The sequence below is a fragment of the Palaemon carinicauda genome, chromosome 6 (genome assembly GCF_036898095.1).
Source record: "Palaemon carinicauda isolate YSFRI2023 chromosome 6, ASM3689809v2, whole genome shotgun sequence".
NCBI lineage: Eukaryota > Metazoa > Arthropoda > Malacostraca > Decapoda > Palaemonidae > Palaemon > Palaemon carinicauda.
The window spans coordinates 144,418,077-144,440,229 of record NC_090730.1 but is presented as its reverse complement, the minus strand read 5'-3'; the positions used below and the strand labels follow the sequence as shown (position 1 = coordinate 144,440,229).

General features: G+C 51.4%; 1 protein-coding gene across 3 annotated transcripts in view; it reads left to right on the top strand.

Moving 5' to 3' along the window:
* Window positions 1–73: 73 nt before the first annotated feature.
* Window positions 74–22,153, top strand: part of BBS4 (Bardet-Biedl syndrome 4) — a 224,305-nt gene continuing 202,225 nt past the window's right edge. Inside the window, exons 1-2 of one of the 3 annotated variants that reach the window (XM_068375480.1) lie at window positions 76–225; window positions 1,139–1,325. Coding sequence is in view for 1 of the 3 variants with exons in the window: in XM_068375478.1 (XP_068231579.1) it covers window positions 351–353 (3 nt within the window). In the remaining 2 variants the exon portion in view is untranslated. Of the gene's footprint in view, window positions 226–262; window positions 354–1,138; window positions 1,326–22,153 lie in introns of those variants that run through there. The other 2 variants (XM_068375479.1, XM_068375478.1) reach the window with 2 other exon arrangements.

The following is a 22,153-nucleotide window of genomic DNA, read 5'->3' as shown; positions in this document are numbered from 1 at the left end:
AAAAAAAATGTATTACAATTTCGCTTTTCTGTATATTTCTCGTTGTCTCAAGAAGTTGATAAGAAAATTATTTAAGCTCGTAGTCTTCAGAATTTTGACATTCATACCAAACAAACCAAACCCCGTTATTAAGAACCAAGTTGTCTTCCTAAACCACCAGTAGTGTCTGATCCTTATTTGCAAAGAGTTTATTACTCAGTTTGTATGTGACTTTGTTTTTTAAAGGTATTACTGAAGTTATATGTATTTGTTTGCTCATACGCCGATAGGCTCTCCCTAGTATAGCTTGCATGTTAATGTCCTAATTTATTTATTTTAGTTGATGCAACAAAACGGACTTGGGGATATAGATGGTAAAAATGTTTGACGTATTATTTTTTACTCGATTAGTTTGCTGATCAATGTTGTGAAGGAAACTTTTAGAATCTGTAATACAGTAAAACTTTACCACTTTTTGTTTGAATCTTAATGCTATCATAGTTTTTGTACATCACCAAATATTCGGCCCAAATGTTAAATTGTATTGGAATCCCCAAGGGACAATGTACCTTATCGCAGTGACTGGTCAGACTTGCTAATTGTTGTGTGTAATAATCGAAAGTGGTAAATGTTTATAGCTGCGGCCTTCATGCGAGCTGAATGGGTCACTTACGCAGAAAAATAAGGAGCCTTTGTATATCAGCGGCCAGTAGTTCCCCCCTTGTGGATTAAAAGTGGACATCAACTAAGGTCAACTTTCCCCCCTAACCTAACCTACAAGCCGTGTCCTTACCTACTTACCTAATAGGGGCGGCTAATGCCTCCCTGCGACCCCCTTACACTGCTGTATTCTAAGTTACCCGTAATCATACATGCAGGTAGCCGCTATCATACATCCACCCCAAAATATTTAGTTAAAGAACAGTTTTTGGAATTAATATTTGCGTAATTTCAGTAGGAAATATAAGTTCATACTGAGCTTTCACACAATCATTTCCTGCCCCTTAACTTAGAAATATTTTAAGGTTAGGGAATGGCATTTTTTCCAAGTTAAGAAAGAGGGTGATGCATTAGGTTAGGTTGTATTCCTGTGATGTGGTTCTTGGTCTTTTGAGCTGGCAGCTAATATTCAAAACTAGTGGTGGATTTTTTTTTCCAGTGATATGGTAAACCTCACAATGCAATTTTTGCAAGCATATAGTGTACTACAAAATCTTACTGATTTTGCATAGCTTTTGTGAGGAAGAACTCATTTTGAAAGAATTATCAGTATTATTGTAGTTACGGTCGGGGATTCCTTGTTTGTTGGATCGCAGGACAGCTTGCCACTATTTACCAATTCACTGGTAGGTTTGGATTTGTATGGTTAGTTCAGTGCCCTTTCCTCCTTATTAAGAGCTCAGAGAGTTGGTGAGATCTGTATTTATATTTATTCTACTATATTGTTATTGAATTTATTTACACTTAAAAATTTTGAAGAATCATTCTTAAAGTTTATTAATCGAACATTGTTTGTTCCGCAACCGAAATACAAACCACGCTATTTACATTGGGTTTACCTTTTAGCGTAGCTGAAATGACGAGCCAATAGTTTTTAACGAGGGTTAATTACCCCCGAGCTCGTTAGCAGGGATAGGGGAAGGGTAGCTTGCTACCCCTCCCCCCCACACACCGGTGATTTGCTTCACTTCACTTTTGGCTCCGGCGATGAACAGATGTGTGTGTCCATCGTCCTCGTTGACAGCCTTTAATCTTTTTTCTGCTTTTTCTTTACAGTGTGTGTGTGTGTGTGTTAGAAGTTGACCACCTTTATTATTACTATGCGTACGTGCCCTGGAATTGCCGGCCGCCCTTGTGGTACCTTTATGTCGGCCACGGACACGGATCCTCACACCCTTTGCCCGCAGTGTCGAGGCTGACGGTGTGATCAGGAAAATATGTGTAGTGAGTGCAGGGAATGGTCTGCCTCCCAGTGGGAGAGGTTTGGCCGCCGGCGTAAGAAGAAGTCCAAGAGACACCGTTCTCCTTCCGGGGTTGCCTTGAAGGAGGAAGGTTCTCGGGACTCTTCTTTCGCCGCCCAAACCTCCTCCGAAGGAAGCTCCCCCTCGTTCGGCTCCTAAGGAGAGTCGGCCGAGAGGGAGCGCAGGCCCTAGTTCTGTTTCCCGACCTTGGGTGGGGGGAGAGGGCGTCGCCTCCCATAGCAGGGCGGTTCCTCTCCTCCTCCGGGGGAGGTTATTGATGGATCTGTCTAATGATGATCTTTTTTAAGATTTGGGCTTCCCTGGGGCTTAAGGGCTTGCCCTCCAGGGTTGCCCTGATTAACCTTGTCCAGTTGGGGGCCGCCGTTAGGCAGTCGCCGGTGATAGCAGAGGTAGACCCTCTGTCTATCGTCGACGTCTTGGTGGCAGAGGCCTCTGCAGGTGCAGTTGGGGATGTTGGTGCTGACGGCTCTCCTCCCCCTTCCGTACATCCTTCGAAGGGGGAAGGGAGTCCTGCGGGCTCTTCTGCTGTCCAGCTTCCCTCTAAGGGGAGTGCTTTGACTGAGACTCCCCTTCGGAGGACTGATGGTCCTGATGATCTTCCTCGTGGCCGCCTTCTCCGTAAGGCTCACCGTCCGCTGCGTCGCAAGGGCCTCCCGTCTCCTTATAAGGGTGTTAAGAGGCCCCTTTTTGGATCTTCTTCCTCTGAAGGGGACTCTCCTCGCCGTAAACAGCCTGCAGCACCAGCTTCATTAGACCTCTCTGGGGATCGGTCTCCTATGCCTGCTAGACCTTCACCTTCTGGGGCAGATGTTCAGCAACCTGACCTCGTCACCCGACGGGCAACGGTCCCTTCGGGGCAAAGGGATTCTTCCCTTTCACGTGCAGTGTTAGCGCACAGGCGCTCTCCTGCTCGTCAGCGCTCACCTGTTCGTCAGCGATCTCCTGCTCGCCGGCGCTCTCCTGATGTTCGCCTTTCTTCTCGGCAGCGCTCTCCTGAGGACATCCTTCAACCTGTTGTTCCTGAAGAGCGCCCAGCGCGCCAGCGTTCCCCTGCTCGCCCTTCTGCAGTGTTAGCGCACAGGCGCTCTCCTGCTCGTCAGCGCTCTTCTGATCGTCAGCGCGCTCCTGTTCGTCAGCGCTCTACTGAGGATCATCGCCCTTCTGCTCGCCAGCGCTCCCCTGTGGTCTCCGAATATCCTGCAGTTCCTGTTGTGCGCCCCGTGCGCCATCAGTCTCCTGAGCGCCCTCGGGATCCTCAGCTTGTTCCTGCACAACATCGCCTGCGTTCTCCAGCACGTGTTTTTAAGACACTTGTTCGCCCACGCGCCTACGCGCTTCCTGTTCCTGTTCGTGAACGCGCCGCACCGACTGTTCCTTCACAGGATTCCACGCGTTGCCCTCTTGCTCGCCAGCGATCACAGACGATTCAACAGTCGCCTGCTCGTCAGCGTTCTCCTACGCGTCAGCGATCACCTGACCATCGGCGATCTCCGGGACCGCCCGCGTGACCTATCGCCTGCGCGCATGCGTTCTCCAACGCGCCGTCGCCCAGAGGTTGTGGAAGGACATGGTTCGTCCTCTGCTAGCTCGCCCTCGCGCGATCGTTCGCCTGCGCGACCTACGCGCTATCGCTCGCCAACGCGCCATCGCTCGCTTGCGCGCCATCGCTCGCTTGTGCGCCATCGCTCGCTTGTGCGCCATCGCTCGCCTGCGCGCCAGCGTTCGCCAGCGCACCACCGATCGCCTGCTCACAATCGCTCTCCTTCGCGCTACAGGTCTCCTGATCAACGTCGCCAGCGATCTTCGGAACGTTCTCACTCGCCCACGCAGCAACGCGTTCCCTCGCCATCGCGCCAACGCATTTGTTCACCGGCTCGCCCACGCGCTCGTTCGCCTGTACGCCCTCGCGCCCACTCGCCCGCGCGACCGCTCGCCCGCGCGACCACCGTTCGCGCTGAATTTCACAGCCAGTGACAGCTGCAGGAACGAGTGTTCCCAGACAGCGCTCTGGATCGCCTCCATCAAAACGCAGGACTGTTGTGCAGGACAGGGAAGACACTTCAGAGAGGTTAGTGCGTCTTTCTTCCCCCTTTCCTTTTCAGGCAGGTCCAGTGGTGTCCACTCCGAAGGATCGCCCGATCCCTTTTCTTCCAGCGAGGATTTCGGACTCTGTGTCCGTTGAACAACAGACTTGGTTTGGTCCTCTGATGTGGGCGTTAGTGAGGGTAATGAAGCCAGCACTCGCCGATCAGGGCAACAAACCAACGGCTGCCTCACCTACGCTGAAGAGAAAGAGAGGAGTGGACTTCGTGGTGACTTCCCCCAGAGAGAAGTTGGTTCCTAGGAGGTCTGTCGGGAAGGCCCCTTCCCCTGCGCGAGAGTTTTCTCCTTCTCCCGTGGACGAGGCTTTTCCGTCCTCGGGTGAGTCCAATGAAGCGATAGTCTTCCCCTCAGCACCAAGGGTGGAGCCTTCTCTTCATGGAGGAGAATCGTCTCGTGCGGAAGGGGCTCTTCGAACCTCTTTGTTGGGATCCTATATCCCTTCCAGGAGGGAACCCAAGGACTCCAAGACCATCCCGAAATCGTCTTCAAGGATTCGCCAGGAACCCGCGGCTCCCCGGGGGAACGTCCACGCTTCGCCCCAGGAAGAGATTCCGGGGACAGGAGACTTAGCTGCCAGCCCACAAGGAGGAGATCAGCAGGAATCTGAACATGCCTTCTGGCAGGTCCTGAGCCTGATGAGGCAACTCAACGGGTTCATGGACCCCGTGATCGCCCCCCGAGAAGGCAAGGACACAGTCTTGGACGAAGTGTTCGACGTTCAGAAAGCCCCTAAGTCCAGTGTGGCTCTGCCCTGGTCTCGGGGTCTGAAGAGTGCCAGAGCCAGGGCCAACGCCCAGCTCGCGATTCTTGCCTCCTCCAGTCGTTCCTCTGCAGGGACCAAACTCATCCCTCCTCCTCGTCTCCAGCAGAGGAGGTATTTTGAGATCTTGGGTGAGTCCAGTCTCGCTCTTCCTCTCCATCACTCCGTGGAGGAGCTGGCTAAGGGAGTTCCCCTCGAGAAGCTCTCTGCCCGGCAGGTGTCGTTCTCGGCGTCGCAGATCCTGAGCCATGAGAAGGTCGCGAAGTGCGCCATGCAGGCCACTTCGTGGTTGGACATATGGCTAGGAACTCTGGGCATCCTATTGCGCTCCGAGGACTTGTCTAAGGAGACCAATAGGAAGGCCTTGGAGACCTTCTTACTCTCGGGCACCCGCTCCATCGAGTTCCTAGCGCACCAGGTCACCACCCTGTGGGCCAACTCGGTGTTGAAGCGGCGCGATGCGGTGACCGAGAGATTCCACCCGAAGGTCCCCGCCGTGGATGTCTGGAGAATCTGTTCGAGCCACAGGATATGGAGCGAACGGCTGAGAGGTGAAGGAAATCTAGCACGGACTCCCTCCTTCATAGGGCCCTTACAGCTCGGCCCTATAAGCCTCCAGCTCCGCCGCAACAGCAGCAGCAGCCTCGTAAGGCTCCGAAGCAGGCACCGGCAGTTAAGAAAGTGGTGTCTAAGCCCAGCCCTTTCCAGCCAAGGTCAAGAGGGGCAGCAAGTCCTCCAGGGGAGGCAAGACTCCTAGGGGTAGCGGCCGTGGCCGCAAACCCTAGGGGTGGCAGTCCCCCTGCGTGTCCACCTGTGGGGGGATGCCTTCAGCGTTGCGTCTGCAGGTGGCAGCAACACGGGGCCGATGCTTGGACGGTTTCAGTGATCGGCCAAGGCTATCGCGTCCCGTTCACAACATCTCAACCTCCCCTGACAGCGAATTCAGTGTCGTTGAGCTCCTATGCCACGGGATCGGCAAAGGGGCTGGCCCTTCAGTCTGAACCGAAGTCGAGACCATGCTCAAGAAGGGTGCTCACCAGGAGGTCGTTGACGGCTGCCCAGGGTTCTTCAGTCGACTCTTTCTTGTAAAGAAGGCGTCTGGAGGCTGGAGACCTGTCATCGACCTCTCAGCTCTGAACGGGTTTGTCAAGCAAACCCGGTTCAGCATGGAGACAGCGGACACGGTCAGACTTGCGGTGAGACCACAAGACTTCGTGTGCACACTGGATCTAAAGGACGCATACTTCCAGATCCCAATCCATCCGTCTTCCAGGAAGTACTTGAGATTCTGCCTAGACGACAATATCTACCAGTTCAAGGTGCTGTGTTTCGGTCTCTCCACAGCTCCTCAGGTGTTCACCAGAGTGTTCACCCTGATTTCATCTTGGGCGCACAGGAACGGCATTCGTCTCCTTCGTTATCTGGACGACTGGCTGATCCTAGCAGACTCGGAGTCGACCCTTCTTCGGCACCGAGACAGGCTTCTAGGTCTTTGCCAGGATCTGGGGATCGTGGTAAACCTCGAGAAGTCCTCTCTGCAGCCGTCCCAACGACTGGTTTATCTAGGAATGCTGATAGACACCAATCTCCACAAAGCCTTTCCATCAGACGACAGGATAGCAAGGCTGAGGAGGGTGGCGGAACCCTTCCTCAGGCGAGAAGAGCTCCCCGCCCAGTCATGGTTGCGTCTCTTAGGTCACCTGTCCTCCCTGGCTCGTCTGGTTCCAAACAGCCGCCTCAGGATGAGATCCCTGCAGTGGCAGCTCAAGTCCCTGTGGAATCAAGGATCCGATTCCCCGGACATTCTGATCCCAATAGGATCTTTGGAACGGACGGACTTGCGGTGGTGGCTGGTCGACGAGAACCTGCGAAAGGGAGTGAGTCTTCTCGTCCTCCCCCCGGAATTGACTGTTTTCGGACGCGTCAAAAGAAGGGTGGGGGGCGCACGTTCTTAACCAGAGGACCTCAGGCCTTTGGTCAGAATCAGAAAAGTGCCTGCACATTAACCTGCTAGAGTTGAAGGCTGTCTTTCTGGCTCTTCAACAGTTCCAACGGACCCTGGCGGGTCACTCCGTGGTGGTGATGAGCGACAACACCACGGTAGTGGCTTATATCATCAAGCAGGGAGGCACTTTTTCTCAGCAGCTGTCCCATCTTGCAGTAGAGATTCTGAGGTGGACCGAAGTCCACTCGATAACACTATCAGCTCGCTTCATTCCTGGCAAGAGGAATGTGCTCGCCGACAGTCTGAGCAGGGCCTCGCAGATAGTGAGTACCGAGTGGTCTTTGGATCCTCAGATAGCCAACAAAGTCCTGACGTTGTGGGGTTCCCCGACCGTGGACCTGTTCGCGACAGCGTTGAATTTCAAGCTGCCTCTGTACTGCTCCCCAGTCCCGGACCCCAAGGCACTCTGGCAAGATGCTTTCCAGCAACGGTGGGACAACATCGACGTGTACGCCTTCCCGCCGTTCTGTCTGATGAGAAGGGTGCTCAACAGGACCAGACTATCGGTCAACTGTTCGATGACTCTGGTAGCTCCGCTATGGCATCACGCGGAATGGTTCCCGGACCTTCTGCAGCTCCTGACGGAGCTCCCGAGGGAACTTCCTCCACGACACGAGCTTCTCAGACAACCCCACTCCAACGTCCCTCACAAGGCTGTGGCCTTGCTTCGGCTTCACGCCTGGACTTTTCGCAACAGGTTGCGGAGAGAATGTCTCGGCACCTGCGAAGGTCCTCTGAGCGAGTCTACCAGGCGAAGTGGAGAGTCTTTTGTGGTTGGTGTCGTGGGAGGGGTATATCTCCACTCGATGCCACTATTCCAGCAATAGCGGACTTCCTCGTTTATCTGGGGAAGGAAATGCGCCTTTCTGTCTCGGCAGTGAAAGGCTATCGCTGAGCCTTAAGCTTGGCCTTCAGGCTGAAAGGTGTGGACATTTCTTCCTCGCTAGAACTCTCTACTCATACGTAGCTATGAGCTTACCTGCCCCCAGTCGGAAGTGAGACCTCCTCCTTGGAACGTGGTTCGGGTCCCCAGGGCTCTTAAGAGACCTCCCTTCGAACCATTACGCCAGGCCTCCGATCGCCACCTGTCTTGGAAGACGGCTTTCCTGCTCGCTTTGGCTTCGGCCAAGCGTGTTAGTGAACTTCATGGTCTCTCAGAATCCTGGAGTGCCGGATCCTCGGTTTGACTCTTTCAGGATCGCGAGTCTCCGCTCTGTAACAAGCGACCCAGACCAGCTGCTACTATGTCCAGTGAGGTGTCTGAGGCACTACTTGAAGAGAACGGCTGCAGTCCGTCCTCAAGTGCGAGCATTGTTTGTGAGCACAGGCAGGACAAAGAGGAGGGTCACCAGGAACACCATCTCAGCTTGGATTCGAAGGGTTATCCACCACGCCTTGAATCCAGACCCTCCTCCGTCACGTCGCCCTAGGGCACACGATGTCAGGGGTGTTGCCACGTCCCTGGCCTTCAAGAGAAACTTCTCTGTGACGCAGGTGCTTCAAGCTGGGGTCTTGAAGCGTCAGACGACCTTCACAGCCCACTACCTTCAGGACGTGACCCACAGGAGCCTCGATACGTTTTCTATCGGCCCTGTGGTGGCTGCACTACAGCTGGTCTAACCTCAGGCTCCTTTATGGACAAGTAGCAGTAGGTTGAGGGCGTTGTTACCCGGTTTTAGTTTGCGTGAATGAAAGAGTATGTCTGACCCTTACTTCTTTCTTCATTCTCCCCTCTCTTGGGGAAAGCAGCATCCTGGTCCTCGCATAGCTGACCTCGACCTCTGCAGGTAACCCATGCTTCCTTGTGCTCCTAGTATTAAGCTTAATACTGTTGCGTCCCCCATACCCTGACGAGGTGGTATTGGGAATGTCCTATCCTAGATTCCTATCTAAAGGTCTCAAGGTCAACTTCATAGGACGAGTCACACCTTCCTCCACACACAACTTATGTAGGCCACTCGTTCCTAGCGAAGCAAGGAACTTGTGAGGTGCAGGGGCTCCTTCTCACAAGTGCTGCTCACTGAGGGATTGAGTCCCCGGGCAAAGCCGAAGTCAGTAAGGCTGGGGACTTTCCACCCTTCCTAAGGGGTAAGTCACCCAATGTAAATAGCGTGGTTTGTATTTCGGTTACGGAACAAATGACAAATTCGGAGATAATTTGTATTTTTCCTAACCATACAAAACTTAGCTATTTACACATATTTGCCCGCCAACCCTGGCCCCCAAGTCAAGTCCTACCTCTAAGTGAAGTGAAGCAAATCACCGGTGTGTGGGGGGGGAGGGGTAGCAAGCTACCCTTCCCCTACCCCCGCTAACTAGCGCGGGGGTAATTAATCCCTCGTTAAAAACTATTGGCTCGTCATTTCAGCTACGCTAAAAGGTAAACCCAATGTAAATAGCTAAGGTTTGTATGGTTAGGAAAAATACAAATTATCTCCGAATTTGTCATTTTAATACCAGTATTGTATTTTATTATGCTTTATGAATAAATGTATGCATGATGTTATTTTTTATATAAAAACTGCCAGTCTGGTTCTGCTATTGGATGGTGAGTTGTTCACATTATTGGCTGTAATTTGGTATGGACATTGAGTTGTTCAGTAATTAATGGTAGCCTATTAGCTTAGGGAACAAAGCTAAAAGGAAATGGCCACTTTGGGATTTTGTTCTTATTTGATTACCACAAAGACTGATTAGATTTTAAAGGGATCATCAGAAACTGTAATTTGAATACAGTGGTACCTCTACATACAAATTTAATCCGTTCCACAACCGACTTCGGATGTAGAAAATGTTCAAATGTAGAAACTAATTTTCCCATAAGAATACATTGAAATAGGATTAATCCGTGGTTGAGCCCAAAAACCTATGATAACTCCTTAATAAATTACTACACATAATTACACATGACAATATGTACTCTAAATTAGATAATCGACATGTAAAAAAGAATAATCATCAAGAAATAATAAATAAGAAACGGGTTTTTAGCGTCACTTTACCTTAGAAAGTCCAGCGCAGGTGTTGGTCTTGCTACGCAGAGAGGAGACGGACGGGCGGCGAGGAGGTAGAGAGGTTGACTACGATAAACGTACACTACCGTAACTTATTCTAACTTACACTAAGTGAACTTTAACCTAACTTAGCTTATTTATTTTTTTTATTTTTATATTTTATATTTTTTTTTACCTTTTCTTTTCTTCTTTTTGATGATTAATTTTAATCACTTTCACTCTACACTTAAACTTGATCGAATTTTTTTCTCTTCAATCTTTGCAGTTTTTTTTGTTTCACTTTCTTTCACTTCACTCTTTGCCGTTTTCTTTGAACCACTTCCTTCCTCTTCATCACGAGTTCGCTTCGTAGTTTTTTCTAAAGAAGCTATTGATAGAAAGTTGCATGGTACAGTACAGCTTTTCAGAATGTTTCAAAAATAAGTTAGGGAAACATCATCAAACTGCGCAACTACACGACAAACCTGCAATTTCTTTGGATGGTATTTGTTGATGAAGTCGACCACGTCTTGATATTTTCCTAACACCTCTTTTATTTGCGCCGAACCTAACACATGTTCTACCTCCTCGATCCCTTCCTTGTCATCACTCATGTGCTCAGACATAGCATGGAGTTCCTTAAGCTCCTCTGTAGTAAGTTCGTCGTGATGTTCTTTTGCAAGTTCACTCACACGGACGCCTCGCTCATGCTTTTCAATAATTCCTTGCTTTACTTCTAAAGAAAGCATTTCCTTATTCCTTTTCTTACCACTACCACCACCACTTGCGAAACTAAGCATTTTAGGACCCATGATTTACGTATAATACCGTAAAAGGATGAACGTAAAAAATCACGATTAAAACACAGTTAATAGCAGAACGCACAGGGCACAACCACACGAAGCCGACGAGAACAGAGGAATGTCCCAAGCTACGCTAATTGAGGGTCCCTCCGAGGTAGAAATGCTGCCTTCTATCGGCGGAAATAAAAAATACATCCGGCGCTATGAGTACCATCTACGTGCACGGGTATTGTTTACTTCGGGTGTCGAAAAAAATTTGGGTGTAGAGTAGGAACGTATTCAAATTGTACTTCGCGTGTCGAAAAATTTGTATACAACCGGTACGACGAAAATTGCGTACTTCGTGTGTCGAAATAAAATTCGGGTGTAGAGTCAAAAAACTGCTCGAATTTTACTTCGGATGTTGGAAAATTCAGATGTAGATATGTTCGTGTGTAGAGGTTCCACTGTATATATTTGTTACAGATATGCATACAAATACTGTAAGATGTACATTTGAATTTGTCTCAATCTTGAGTTGTTCCGTAACCGAAATACAAACCACGCTATTTACATGGGGTTTTTACTTTCGGCGTAGCTGAAATGACGAGCCATTAGAATTTTAACGAGGGTTAATTACCCCTGCACTAGTTAGCAAAGGGGTAGGGGAGTGGTAGCTAGCTACCCCTCCCCCCTCACACACCAGTGAACTGCTCCACTTCACTTTTGGCTCGGGCGATGAGCAGACGTCTCTGCTTCGCCCTCACATTATTGACAGCCTTAATTTTGTTTTGCTTTTTCTTTCAGCTTGTGTGCTTGAAGTTGGCCTCATCCTTCCTTCCCATCATGCGGAAGTGCCCTGGACTCCCCGACCACCCTTGTGGAACGTTCATGTCGGCGGTCGAGACGGACCCTCACTCCTTATGCCCGCAGTGTCGAGGTCAACGGTGTGAAAGGGATAATACCTGTAGTGAGTGCAGGGAGTGGCCTACCTCCCAGTGGGAGAGGTTTGCCCGGCGACGTAAGAAGAAGCCTAAGCGTGACCGTTCTCCTTCAAGGGTTGCCTTGAAGAAGGAAGGTTCCAAGGACTCTTCTTCCGCCGCCCGAACCTCCTCCGAAGCTCCCACTCGATCGGTCTCTCGCGAGAGCCCAGCGAGTGGTAGCGCAGGCCCTTCTTTTGTTTCCCAATCTCGGGGTTCGGGAGAGGGCGTTGCCTCCCATAGCGAGGCAGCTCCCCCTCCTACTCCGGGGGAGGGCATTGATTCTGTTGATGACCATGTTACTAACGATGATCTCTTACAGCTTTGGGCTTCCTTGGGGCTTAAGGGCTCGCCCTCCAAGGAAGCCCTGTTTGACCTGATCCAGTTGGGTGCAGCTGTCAAACAGTCGCCGGTAATAGCAGAGGTAGATCCTCTTGTCTATTGTCGACGTTGTTGTGGCAGAGGCTTCTGACGGGTCGGGTCAAACCCCTGCTGTGGTTGCGGTTGTTGCTGAAGGCTCAGTTACCCCCTCCGAACATCTTTCGAGGGAGGAGCTGGGTCCAACGGTCTCTCCTGCGGGTGACTCTCCCCCTCGGGGGAGTGCACTGACAGAGACTCCTCTACGGAGGACAGATGATGGTGTTGCTGTGCCTCGAGGTCGTCTTCGCCATAAGGCTCGCCCTCCTCTTCGCCGTAGAGGCCTTCCTTCTCCTTACAAGGGAGTTAGGAGGTGCCTCTTCGGATCTTCGCCTTCGACTTCCCCCACAGAGGATCCTCCACGTCGAGAGCAGACTGTTGCAGCTGCTTCCTTGGACCTCTCCGCAGATCGTTCGCGATCTCCGACGCCTACCAGACCTTCCAGTCTTCCATCTCCGTTCCTGGACGTTGATGCGCAGTGGGCGCCCACTTACCCCGTTGTCCAACGGGCATCGGTCCCTTTAGGGCAAGAGGGCTCTTCCCACAATGTGGGTGAGTCCCTCGAGCGCCAGGTCTTACCTGCGCGCGCGCAGTCCTAGAGGTTCCTTAGTTAGCGCACAGGCGCTCACAGGTTCCTCTGGACGCGCTGCGCCCGGACGATCTCCTGAGTCTCGCCGTAGATCTCCTGCTCGCCAGCGCCCTCCTGCACGCCAACGCTCACCTACGCGCCAGCGCTCTCCCATGTCACAGTGACCTCCTGTGCGCCAGCGTTCTCCAGCTCGCCAGCGCACTTCTGTTCCGCGCGCCATCGGTCTCCTGAGCGTCCACGATCTCCTGCTCATCAGCGCACAACGGCGCGCCCTGTTCCTGATGCGCGCCAACGTTCGCCCGCGCCCACGATCTCCGGATCTGGGCGCAGGCAGGGACACTGTCCCTCCACCTCCTCGCCGACGTTCGCCTACGCGCCAGACATTGCCTGCGCGCCAGACATTGCCTGCGCGCCATCGCGCGCACTTCTAAGACAGCCCGAGTTCTTGCGTGGCGCGCCCACGAGATGTCTCCTGAGCCCACCCACGAGCGTTCGCCTTTGCGCACATCCTCGCCCTCTGGTCCTGCGCCCCAGTTGGTTCCTTCTGAACGCGCCAACGATCTCCTGCGCGCCAGTTACTTCCTACGCGCCTGCGCGATCCTTCGTCTGCGCGCAAGCGCTCTCCTACGCGCCCCCGCGCCAGATCGCCTCAGGCCTCCGACACACCCTCGCGCTAACTCGCCTGTGAGTAGTCGTTCGCCTGTTCGCGCTACGTGCCATCGCCCCATCGCTCGCCAACGCGCCGTCACTCGCCAACGCGCCGTCGCTCACTAACGCGCCGTTGCTCGCCAATGCGCCGTCGCTCGTCAATGCGCCACCGATTGCCTACGCGCCATCGTTCTCCCGACCACCAGCGCTCGCCCTTGCAGCCACGCGCACCCTCACCTGCGCACCCACGCGCACCTTTGCCTGCGCGCCCGCGCCTCCATCTCTGCGTGCCCGCGCGCCAATGTTGGCCCCCGCGCGAACCAGCGGTTCTACCATCACGCCAGCGCCAGCGCGACCTCGCCAGCGATTCCCGCCGGGTTTCGCAGCGCGCCCAACCGTGCGAGTCTTCGGGGACGCGTGTTTCCAGATCCTCGTCCTCGCGATCTCCACCCCGCAAGCGCAGAGCTGCACACGTCCGTATTATCCACTCCTAAGGATCAGCCGATCCCCTTCCCTCCAGCAGGTGTTGTTGACACTGCGTCGGTCAGCCGCCAGCCTTGGTTCGGGTCCCTGATTAAAGCGGTCGTGCAGGCGATGAAGCCGGCCCTCGCTGATCTGGGACTGAAACCAACGGCACCCGCGTCCCCGCTGAAGAGAAGCAGAGGAGTGGAGTTCGTGGTAACTTCTCCTAGGGTTAAGTTGGCACTCAAGAAGTCCGTTGGGAAGGCCCCTTCCCCCTCGCAGACGTTTTCTCCTTCCCCTGTGGACCAAGCCTTTCCGTCCTCAGGAGAATCCAGCGAGGTGAGGCGTTCTCCCACGGCACCAATGGGAGGAACCCCACCTCGAGGAAGAGAACCATCTCACGTGGAGAGGAGCCCCCAGACTTCATTGCTTGAGTCCTGTATTCCTCCCAGGAGGGAGCCTAAGGACTCGAAGACTGCTCCTAAGTCTTCTACCCGGATTCGACCAGAGCTACCGAAACCCCAGGAGAACGTCCACGTATCTCCCCAAGTAGAGCTACCGGGGACAGGAGACCTTGCTGCCAGTCCACAAGGAGGAGAGCAGCACGAGTCGGAGCATGCCTTCTGGCAGGTCCTGAGTCTAATGAGGCAACTCAACGGATTCAAGGACCCCGAGACCGCCCCCCGTGAAGGCAAGGATACGGTTCTGGACCAAGTCTACGGTACCCAGAAGCTCCTAAAGGCCAGCGCGGCTCTGCCCTGGTCCCAGGAAGTGAAGAGTGCCAGAGACAAGGTTGAGGGCCAGCTCACCGAGCTCGCCTCCTCCAGCCGTTCCTCTGCCGGGAACAAACTCCTCCCACCTCCTCGTGTACTGTACAGCAGAGGAGGTACTTCGAGATCATGGGGGAGTCTTGTTTAGCTCTTCCCCTCCATCACTCTGTGGAAGAGCTCTCTAGGGGGATTTCTCTCGAGAAATTCTCCGCCCGGCAGGTGACATTCTCGGCTACGGAGATCCTAAGCCAGGAGAAGGTCGCGAAGTGTGCCATGCAGGCCACTTCGTGGCTGGACATCTGGCTGGGGTCTCTGGGCATCCTGTTGCGATCCGAGGACTTGTCCAAGGAGAGCACCAGGAAGGCCCTTGAGAGGTTCCACTCGAAAGTCCCAGCCGTGGATGTCAGCAAGCTCAGACACTCCTCCATCCTTGGAGAGAGTTTGTTCGAGCCCAAGGATGTGGAACGGACAGCTGAGAGGTGGAGGAAGTCGAATCAAGATTCGCTCCTCCAAAGGGCCCTTACATCTCGGCCCTACAAGCCTCCAGCTCCTCAACAACAACATCAGCAGCCTCGTCAGTCTAGGACATCTAGACAGGCTCCGGCAGTAAAGGCAAAGGTGTCTAAGCAGCAGCCCTTTCCTGTCAAGGACAAGAAAGGCGGAAAGTCCTCCAGGGGAGGTAAGAATCCTAGGATTGGCAATCCCCCTGCATGTCCACCAGTGGGGGGATGCCTACAAAGTTTGCGCGGACAGGTGGCAGCAACTCGGGGCTGATTCCTGGACGATCTCTGTGATCAGCCAAGGATATCGCGTCCCGTTCATAACATCTCTTCCTCCCCTGACAGCGAATCCAGTGTCGTTGAGCTCCTATACCATGGGATCGGTAAAGGGGCTAGCCCTTCGGGCAGAAGTCGAGACCATGCTCAAGAAGAATGCTCTCCAGGAGGTCGTCAACAGCTGCCCAGGCTTCTTCAATCGACTCTTTCTTGTAAAGAAGGCGTCTGGAGGCTGGAGACCTGTCATCGACCTCTCAGCTCTGAACAAGTTTGTCAAGCAATCTCCGTTCAGCATGGAGACAGCGGACACGGTCAGATTTGCAGTGAGACCGCAAGACTTCATGTGCACTCTGGATTTGAAGGACGCGTACTTCCAGATCCCAGTCCATCCGTCTTCCAGGAAGTACTTGAGATTCAGCCTAGACAAAAAGATCTACCAGTTCAAGGTGCTGTGTTTCGGTCTCTCCACAGTACCTCAGGTGTTCACCAGAGTGTTCACTCTGATTTCTTCGTGGGCACACAGGATCGGCATTCGTCTCCTCCGCTATCTGGACGACTGGCTGATCCTGGCAGACTCGGAGTCGACCCTTCTTCGACACCGAGACAAGCTTCTGGGACTTTGCCAAGATCTAGGGATCATGGTAAATCTCGAGAAGTCTTCTCTGCTTCCAACTCAACGACTGGTATATCTAGGCATGATATTACACCAATCTCCAAAAAGCCTTTCCATCAGACGACAGGATAGCAAGGCTGAGGAGGGTCGCAAGACCTTTCCTCGGATGAGAAGTCCCTCCAGCCCAATCTTGGTTACGTCTCCTAGGTCATCTGGCCTCCCTGGCCCGTCTAGTTCCGAACGGCCGCCTCAGGATGAGATCCCTACAATGGCGGTTCAAGTCCTGGTAGAACCAAGGCAACGATTCCCCGGACACTCTGGTCCCTATGGGACCCGCGGAACGGACGGACCTGCAGTGGTGGCTGACCGACGAAAACCTTCGAAAGGGAGTGGATCTTCTCATCTTCCCCCCGGATTTGATGCTGTTCTCGGACGCGTCAAAAGAAGGGTGGGGGCCCATGTTTTGAACCAGGGGATCTTGGGCCTATGGTCAGAATCAGAAAGGTGCCTCCACATCAACCTGCTAGAAATGAAGGCCGTCTATCTGGCCCTTCAACAGTTCCAACAGGTCCTGGCGGGCCACTCCATGGTGGTGATGAGCGACAACACCACAGTAGTGGCTTATATCAACAAGCAGGGGGGTACCTTTTCACAACAGCTATCCCATCTTGCAGCAGAGATACTGAGGTGGACCGAAGTCCACTTGATTCCACTATCAGCTCGCTTCATTTCGGGCAAAAGGAATGTGCTCGCTGACAGTCTGAGCAGAGCGTCTCAGATAGTGAGTACCGTGTGGTCTTTGGAGCCTCAAGTAGCCAACAAAGTCCTGACTTTGTGGGGTTCCCCGACAGTGGACCTGTTTGCGACAGCGTTGAACTTCAAGCTCCCGCTGTACTGCTCTCCAGTCCCGGACCCCAAGGCACTCTGGCAAGATGCCTTCCAACAACGGTGGAACAACATCGACGTCTACACCTTTCCACCGATCTGTCTGATGAGAAGGGTGCTCAACAAGACCAGACTATCGGTCAATCTGTCAATGACCTTAATAGCTCTGCCATGGCATCACGCAGAGTGGTTCCCACGACACGAGCTACTCAAGCAACCACACTGCAACATCTACCACAAGGCCGTAGCTTCGCTTCGGCTTCACGCTGGGAGACTATCCAGCGTCTCCTCATTGAGAGAGGCTTTTCGCAACAAATTGCGGAGAGTATGTCTCGACACCTGCGAAAGTCATCCGCAGGGGTCTACCAGGCGAAGTGGAGAGTCTTCTGTGGTTGGTGTCGTGGGAGGGGTATCTCTCCCCTCGATGCCACTATTCCAGAAATAGCGGAGTTTCTCGTGTATTTGCGGGAGGAAATGCGCCTTGCAGTCTCGGCGGTGAAAGGCTATCGCTCAGCCTTAAGCTTAGCCTTCAGGCTGAAAGGAATAGACATTTCTTCCTCGCTGGAACTTTCTTTACTCATACGAAGCTACGAACTTACCGGCCCTCAGTCGGAAGTGAGACCTCCTCCATGAAACGTGGTTCGCGTCCTCAGGGCTCTTAAGAGACCTCCGTTCGAACCATTACGCCAGGCCTCTGATCGACACCTGACTTGGAAGACGGCGTTCCTGCTCACTTTGGCTTCAGCGAAGCGGGTCAGTGAACTTCATGGTCTCTCATACGACATCGCTCATTCAAGGGGATGGGGGGAGGTAACGTTCAGGTTCGTCCCTGAGTTTGTAGCTAAGACTCAGAACCCTGGAGTGCCGGACCCACGGTTCGACTCCTTCAGGGTCTCGAGTCTCCGTTCTGTAACAAGTGACCCAGACCATCTGTTACTATGTCCAGTGAGAAGTCTGAGGCGTTATCTGAAGAGAACGGCTGCAGTCCGTCCTCGCGTGCAAGCCCTGTTTGTGAGCACGGGAAGGACGAAGAGGAGGGTCACCAAGTATACTATCTCTGCCTGGATCCGAAGGGTCATCCACCACGCCTTGAATCCAGATCATCCTCCGTCACGTCGTCCCAGAGCACACGATGTCAGAGTCATCGCTACGTCTCTGGCTTTTAAGAGAACTTCTCGGTGACGCAGGTGCTACAAGCTGGGGTCTGAAGCATCAAACGACCTTCACAGCCCACTACCTGCAGGACGTGACCCACAGGAGCCTTGATACATTCTCGATCGGCCCTGTGGTGGCTGCACAACAGCTGGTCTGACCTCAGGCTCCTTAATGGACAGGTAGCAGAAGGTTTAGGGCATTGTTACCCGGTTTTAGACTGCATGAATGAATGAGTATGTCTGGCCCTTACTTCTTTCTTCATCCTCCCCTCTCTTGGGGAAAGCAGCATCCTGGGTTCTCTGCATAGCTGACCTCGAACCTCTGCAGGTAAACCATGCTTCCTTGTGTTGCTAGTATTAAGATAATACTGTCGCATCCCCCATACCCTGACGAGGTGGTATTGGGAACGTCCTAGCTTAGAATTCCATCTAAAGGACTTCAGATCAACTTCCTAGGACGAGTCACACTTCAACCCTCCACACACAAGCTTATGTAGTCCGCATGTTCCTTGCGGAGCAAGGAACTTGTGAGGTGCAGGGACTCTTTTTCTCGAGTGCTGCTCACTCGGATTCTGAGTCCCCGGGTAAAGCCAAAGCCAGTATGGCCGGGACTTTCCTCCCTACCTAAGGGGTAAGTCACCCCATGTAAATAGCGTGGTATGTATTTCGGTTACGGAACAAATGAAAAATTCGGAGATAATTTGTATTTTTCCTAACCATACAAACCTTAGCTATTTACACACATTGCCCGCCAGCCCTGTCCCCCAAGACAAGTCCTACCTCTAAGTGAAGTGAAGCAGTTCATCGGTGTGTGAGGGGGGGGAGGGGTAGCTAGCTACCACTCCCCTACCACCTTGCTAACTAGCACGGGGGTAATTAACCCTCGTTAAAATTCTAATGGCTCGTCATTTCAGCTACGCCGAAAGTAAAAACCCAATGTAAATAGTTAAGGTTTCTATGGTTAGGAAAAATACAAATTATCTCCGAATTTGTCATTATTTTTATCTATTTGGGTTTTATTAAATGGATTTTTACATAGGAAAAATCTATTTCTGGGGGAGATAGCCATGTCGTCCTGATGAAAGTACCTCATTGGCAGCTTCTACTTGGGATATTTCTGTGAGTGATATACCAGAGAAATTTACCTTAGAAGTATCAATGGAGTTCTGACCTCTGGAGAGAATATCCCGAGAGATATCGATTATGTATACAGTAAATCAGGGATGTGTTAATAAGAAGCCATGGCTATCCTTCCCCGAATAGAGTTAACTTTGTCTAGAAGGAAAGGAGAGGGTAGGATCCGTGGGCAGGAGAGCCGTTACAACTCCCGATCTCAATGTGCTACAGCTAAGACACTTTTTGTTGAACCATTCCAGGAGCAGCCATCTCATGATGCAAGGTCCCACACTGAGAAATGGGAGGGGATGGAAAAATAATGGGCGGGCCATCAGGACGACATGGCTATCTCACTCAAAAATAGATTTTTCCTATGTCAAAATCCATTTTATTTTTTTACTTGAGTCATGTCGTCCTGATGGAAGTGTACCAGAGAATTATCATTCTCAGTTGTGGCCAGAAGAGTTTTAACCCTGTAACTCCAAAGATATAAGCATACTTCCCACAGCATTGGTAACCATGGTACTGAACGATAGGAGTAAGTGAGAAGTTTGTACAAAAGTATGAACAAAGTAAATCAATAGCACGATGCTACAGGCAGATGGTCAAAAGTCTAAGCCTACTGACTACTCGAAGCATATAGACACTTCGGCTAGGAGGAACTTTCCCTCAGGATCGCAGGACCTTCGATCCTTCGGTCCAAAGCCTATTCAAGATGAGCCATTGATGGGAAACAGAAATGTCCCTACCATCATTTCCTTACCTTCTCCTACAGTTCAAAACCCTCCTGGAGGAGTATACCTGAGAGCTATAGAGCATACAGGTAGTAAGAAAACTTTAGCTCATTGAGTTCCAGGGAAGGCTGCTTCGTGTTCACGAAAAGGACTCGAAGATATCAATGAGCCATTATGAACTTGTCGCCACTCAACAAGTTCATAAAAAACAACAAGTTCTGAATGTTAATCCTTCTGAACATATGGACCTTGTTCCAATTAAGGGTGTTCGTAGTCTTGTCAGACCTGAAAGGTGTCCTTTGGAACCTTCCAGTCAACCACCCCCCTTCCTCCTATATAGAATTCATGTTACAGAGAGTAACATTCATCCTAAGGAAGATACGTGTCGGACTCACAGTTCTAAGTATTTTCAAAGGATTGACGAACTTATTCACGTCAAATTCAAGCCTAGAAATAGTTCAGGTATTAACATACCTGATCAAGAGGCTGGAGTGGGCAACACCCGAAGTGTCCGGCCAATGTGCATTCAAAGAGATGAGCCGGTTCCTGGGACATCACGGATGCAAGACAAGCTTCTAGAAGTCTCGACTTTCTCCAGCTCAGGGGTTTCGATGTTTAAAAACCATCGAAGCCCTCAGTCACATCAACTCTCCTCTCCTTTGGAAATATAAAAGGAGCTCTTGAGGTCTGTCAAGAGACTCAGGTATTCAGTCAGAATACCAAATCGCCAACAGGAAAAAGCGCTAATCTTTCTCCAGTTCGCTATAGTGACAGACCTGGTGCTAAGGGCACACCGGAAAGATGCGTTAAGAGCTTGGAGAAAACACGCATCAAACGCTTGAAGAGATAAAAAAAGACTGAGATCGGTCCCTCTTTAATCGCTTCTCTAACAGAAATTAAGAGCACGAAAGTCCCAAGACTCTGCTGGTCCTTTCATGGGTGGGGAAGCCCCCTCCACACAGATCAGGCTCCCTACAACTGATCTGGGACACCGAAGCGATAATAAGACGTCACATTCGAACGTCTCATTCAGTGTTTGTGAAGTTACCCATCCCTCTCTTGAAGGGACGGCACCTACCAGCAGTTCATTTACAACTGATCCACGATGTGACGGTGGATACTCTATTTCGATACAAACCGATAGAGTTGGAATGGTCCATGGGCGCAGACATATTCCCTCCCAGATGGGAACAAGTCCGGAACTGCAATTCGACCTCTTCATCACGAGCGTCTTCAAGAAACTACCTCGCTATATAGCCCCATACGAGGATCCTCTAGGGGGGCTGATAGACTAGATGAGACTGGTCCTAGCTCTGACCCTAGGTATATTTCTGAAGATTCAGAAATTAACTGCCTTCGTTTTATCACAGAGAACCCAAACCCTTCATTTCATGATTTTCTCGCTCTAGCGGTTAGAAAAAGGTTTGGGATCTCAAAAGGCAATATAGAATTCTTAGAAGAATACAAGGCCAAGTCAATTAGAAGACAATGTGAGTCTTCCTGGAAAAAGTGGGTTGCGTTTGTCAAAGCAAAAGGACCGAAAGAAATTTCAATGAACTTCTGTCTGTCCTTTGTCCACCTTCATAACCAAGGTCTGGCGGCCAATACGATAAATACGTGCAAGTCAGCCTTGACTAGGCCTCTCCTATATGCCTTTCAAGTGGATCTGGCGAATGAAATCTTTAATAAGATTCCGAAGGCATGTGTTAGGCTTAAGCCCGCGGTACCACCAAAGCCCATCTCTTGATCTTTGGACAAGGTCTTACATTATGCCTCATCTGTGAACAATGAAGATTGTTCTCTTAAGGATCTAACCCAAAAGGTTATTTTTCTGTTCGCTATCGCCTCCGGGGCTAGAGTGAGTGGAATAATGGCCCTATCCAGAGATGAGGGTCACATTCAGTTCATGGAAGTGGGAGAGCTGAATCCATTTCCTGATCCATCTTTTCTCGCTAAAAACGAGCTACCCACTAAGAGGTGGGGTCCCTGGAGAATCTGCCCTCTGAAGGAAGATGTCTCTCTATGTCCTGTAGAGTGTCTAAAGGTCTATCTTCGTAGAACAAAGACTTCAGGGGAAGACAGCTCTTTAAAGGAGAAACTTCTGGATCAAATTTATCCCTAAAACAACTAAGGGCGAAGCTCACCTACTTTATTCGTAGAGCGGATCCGGACAGTACTCCCGCAGGTCATGACCCGAGAAAGATTGCTTCATCACTGAACTTCTTTCAGTATATGGACTTTGAGCGCCCTCGTTCATACACTGGATGGAAATCATCCAGTGTGTTTTAAAAACACTATGCAAAACAAGTGCATGAACTGAAACACTTCGTAGTGGCGGCAGGTAGTGTATTAAAACCTGCCCCCTAATTACTGTAGTAAACAGATTTTTGATTTGGGACCTCACA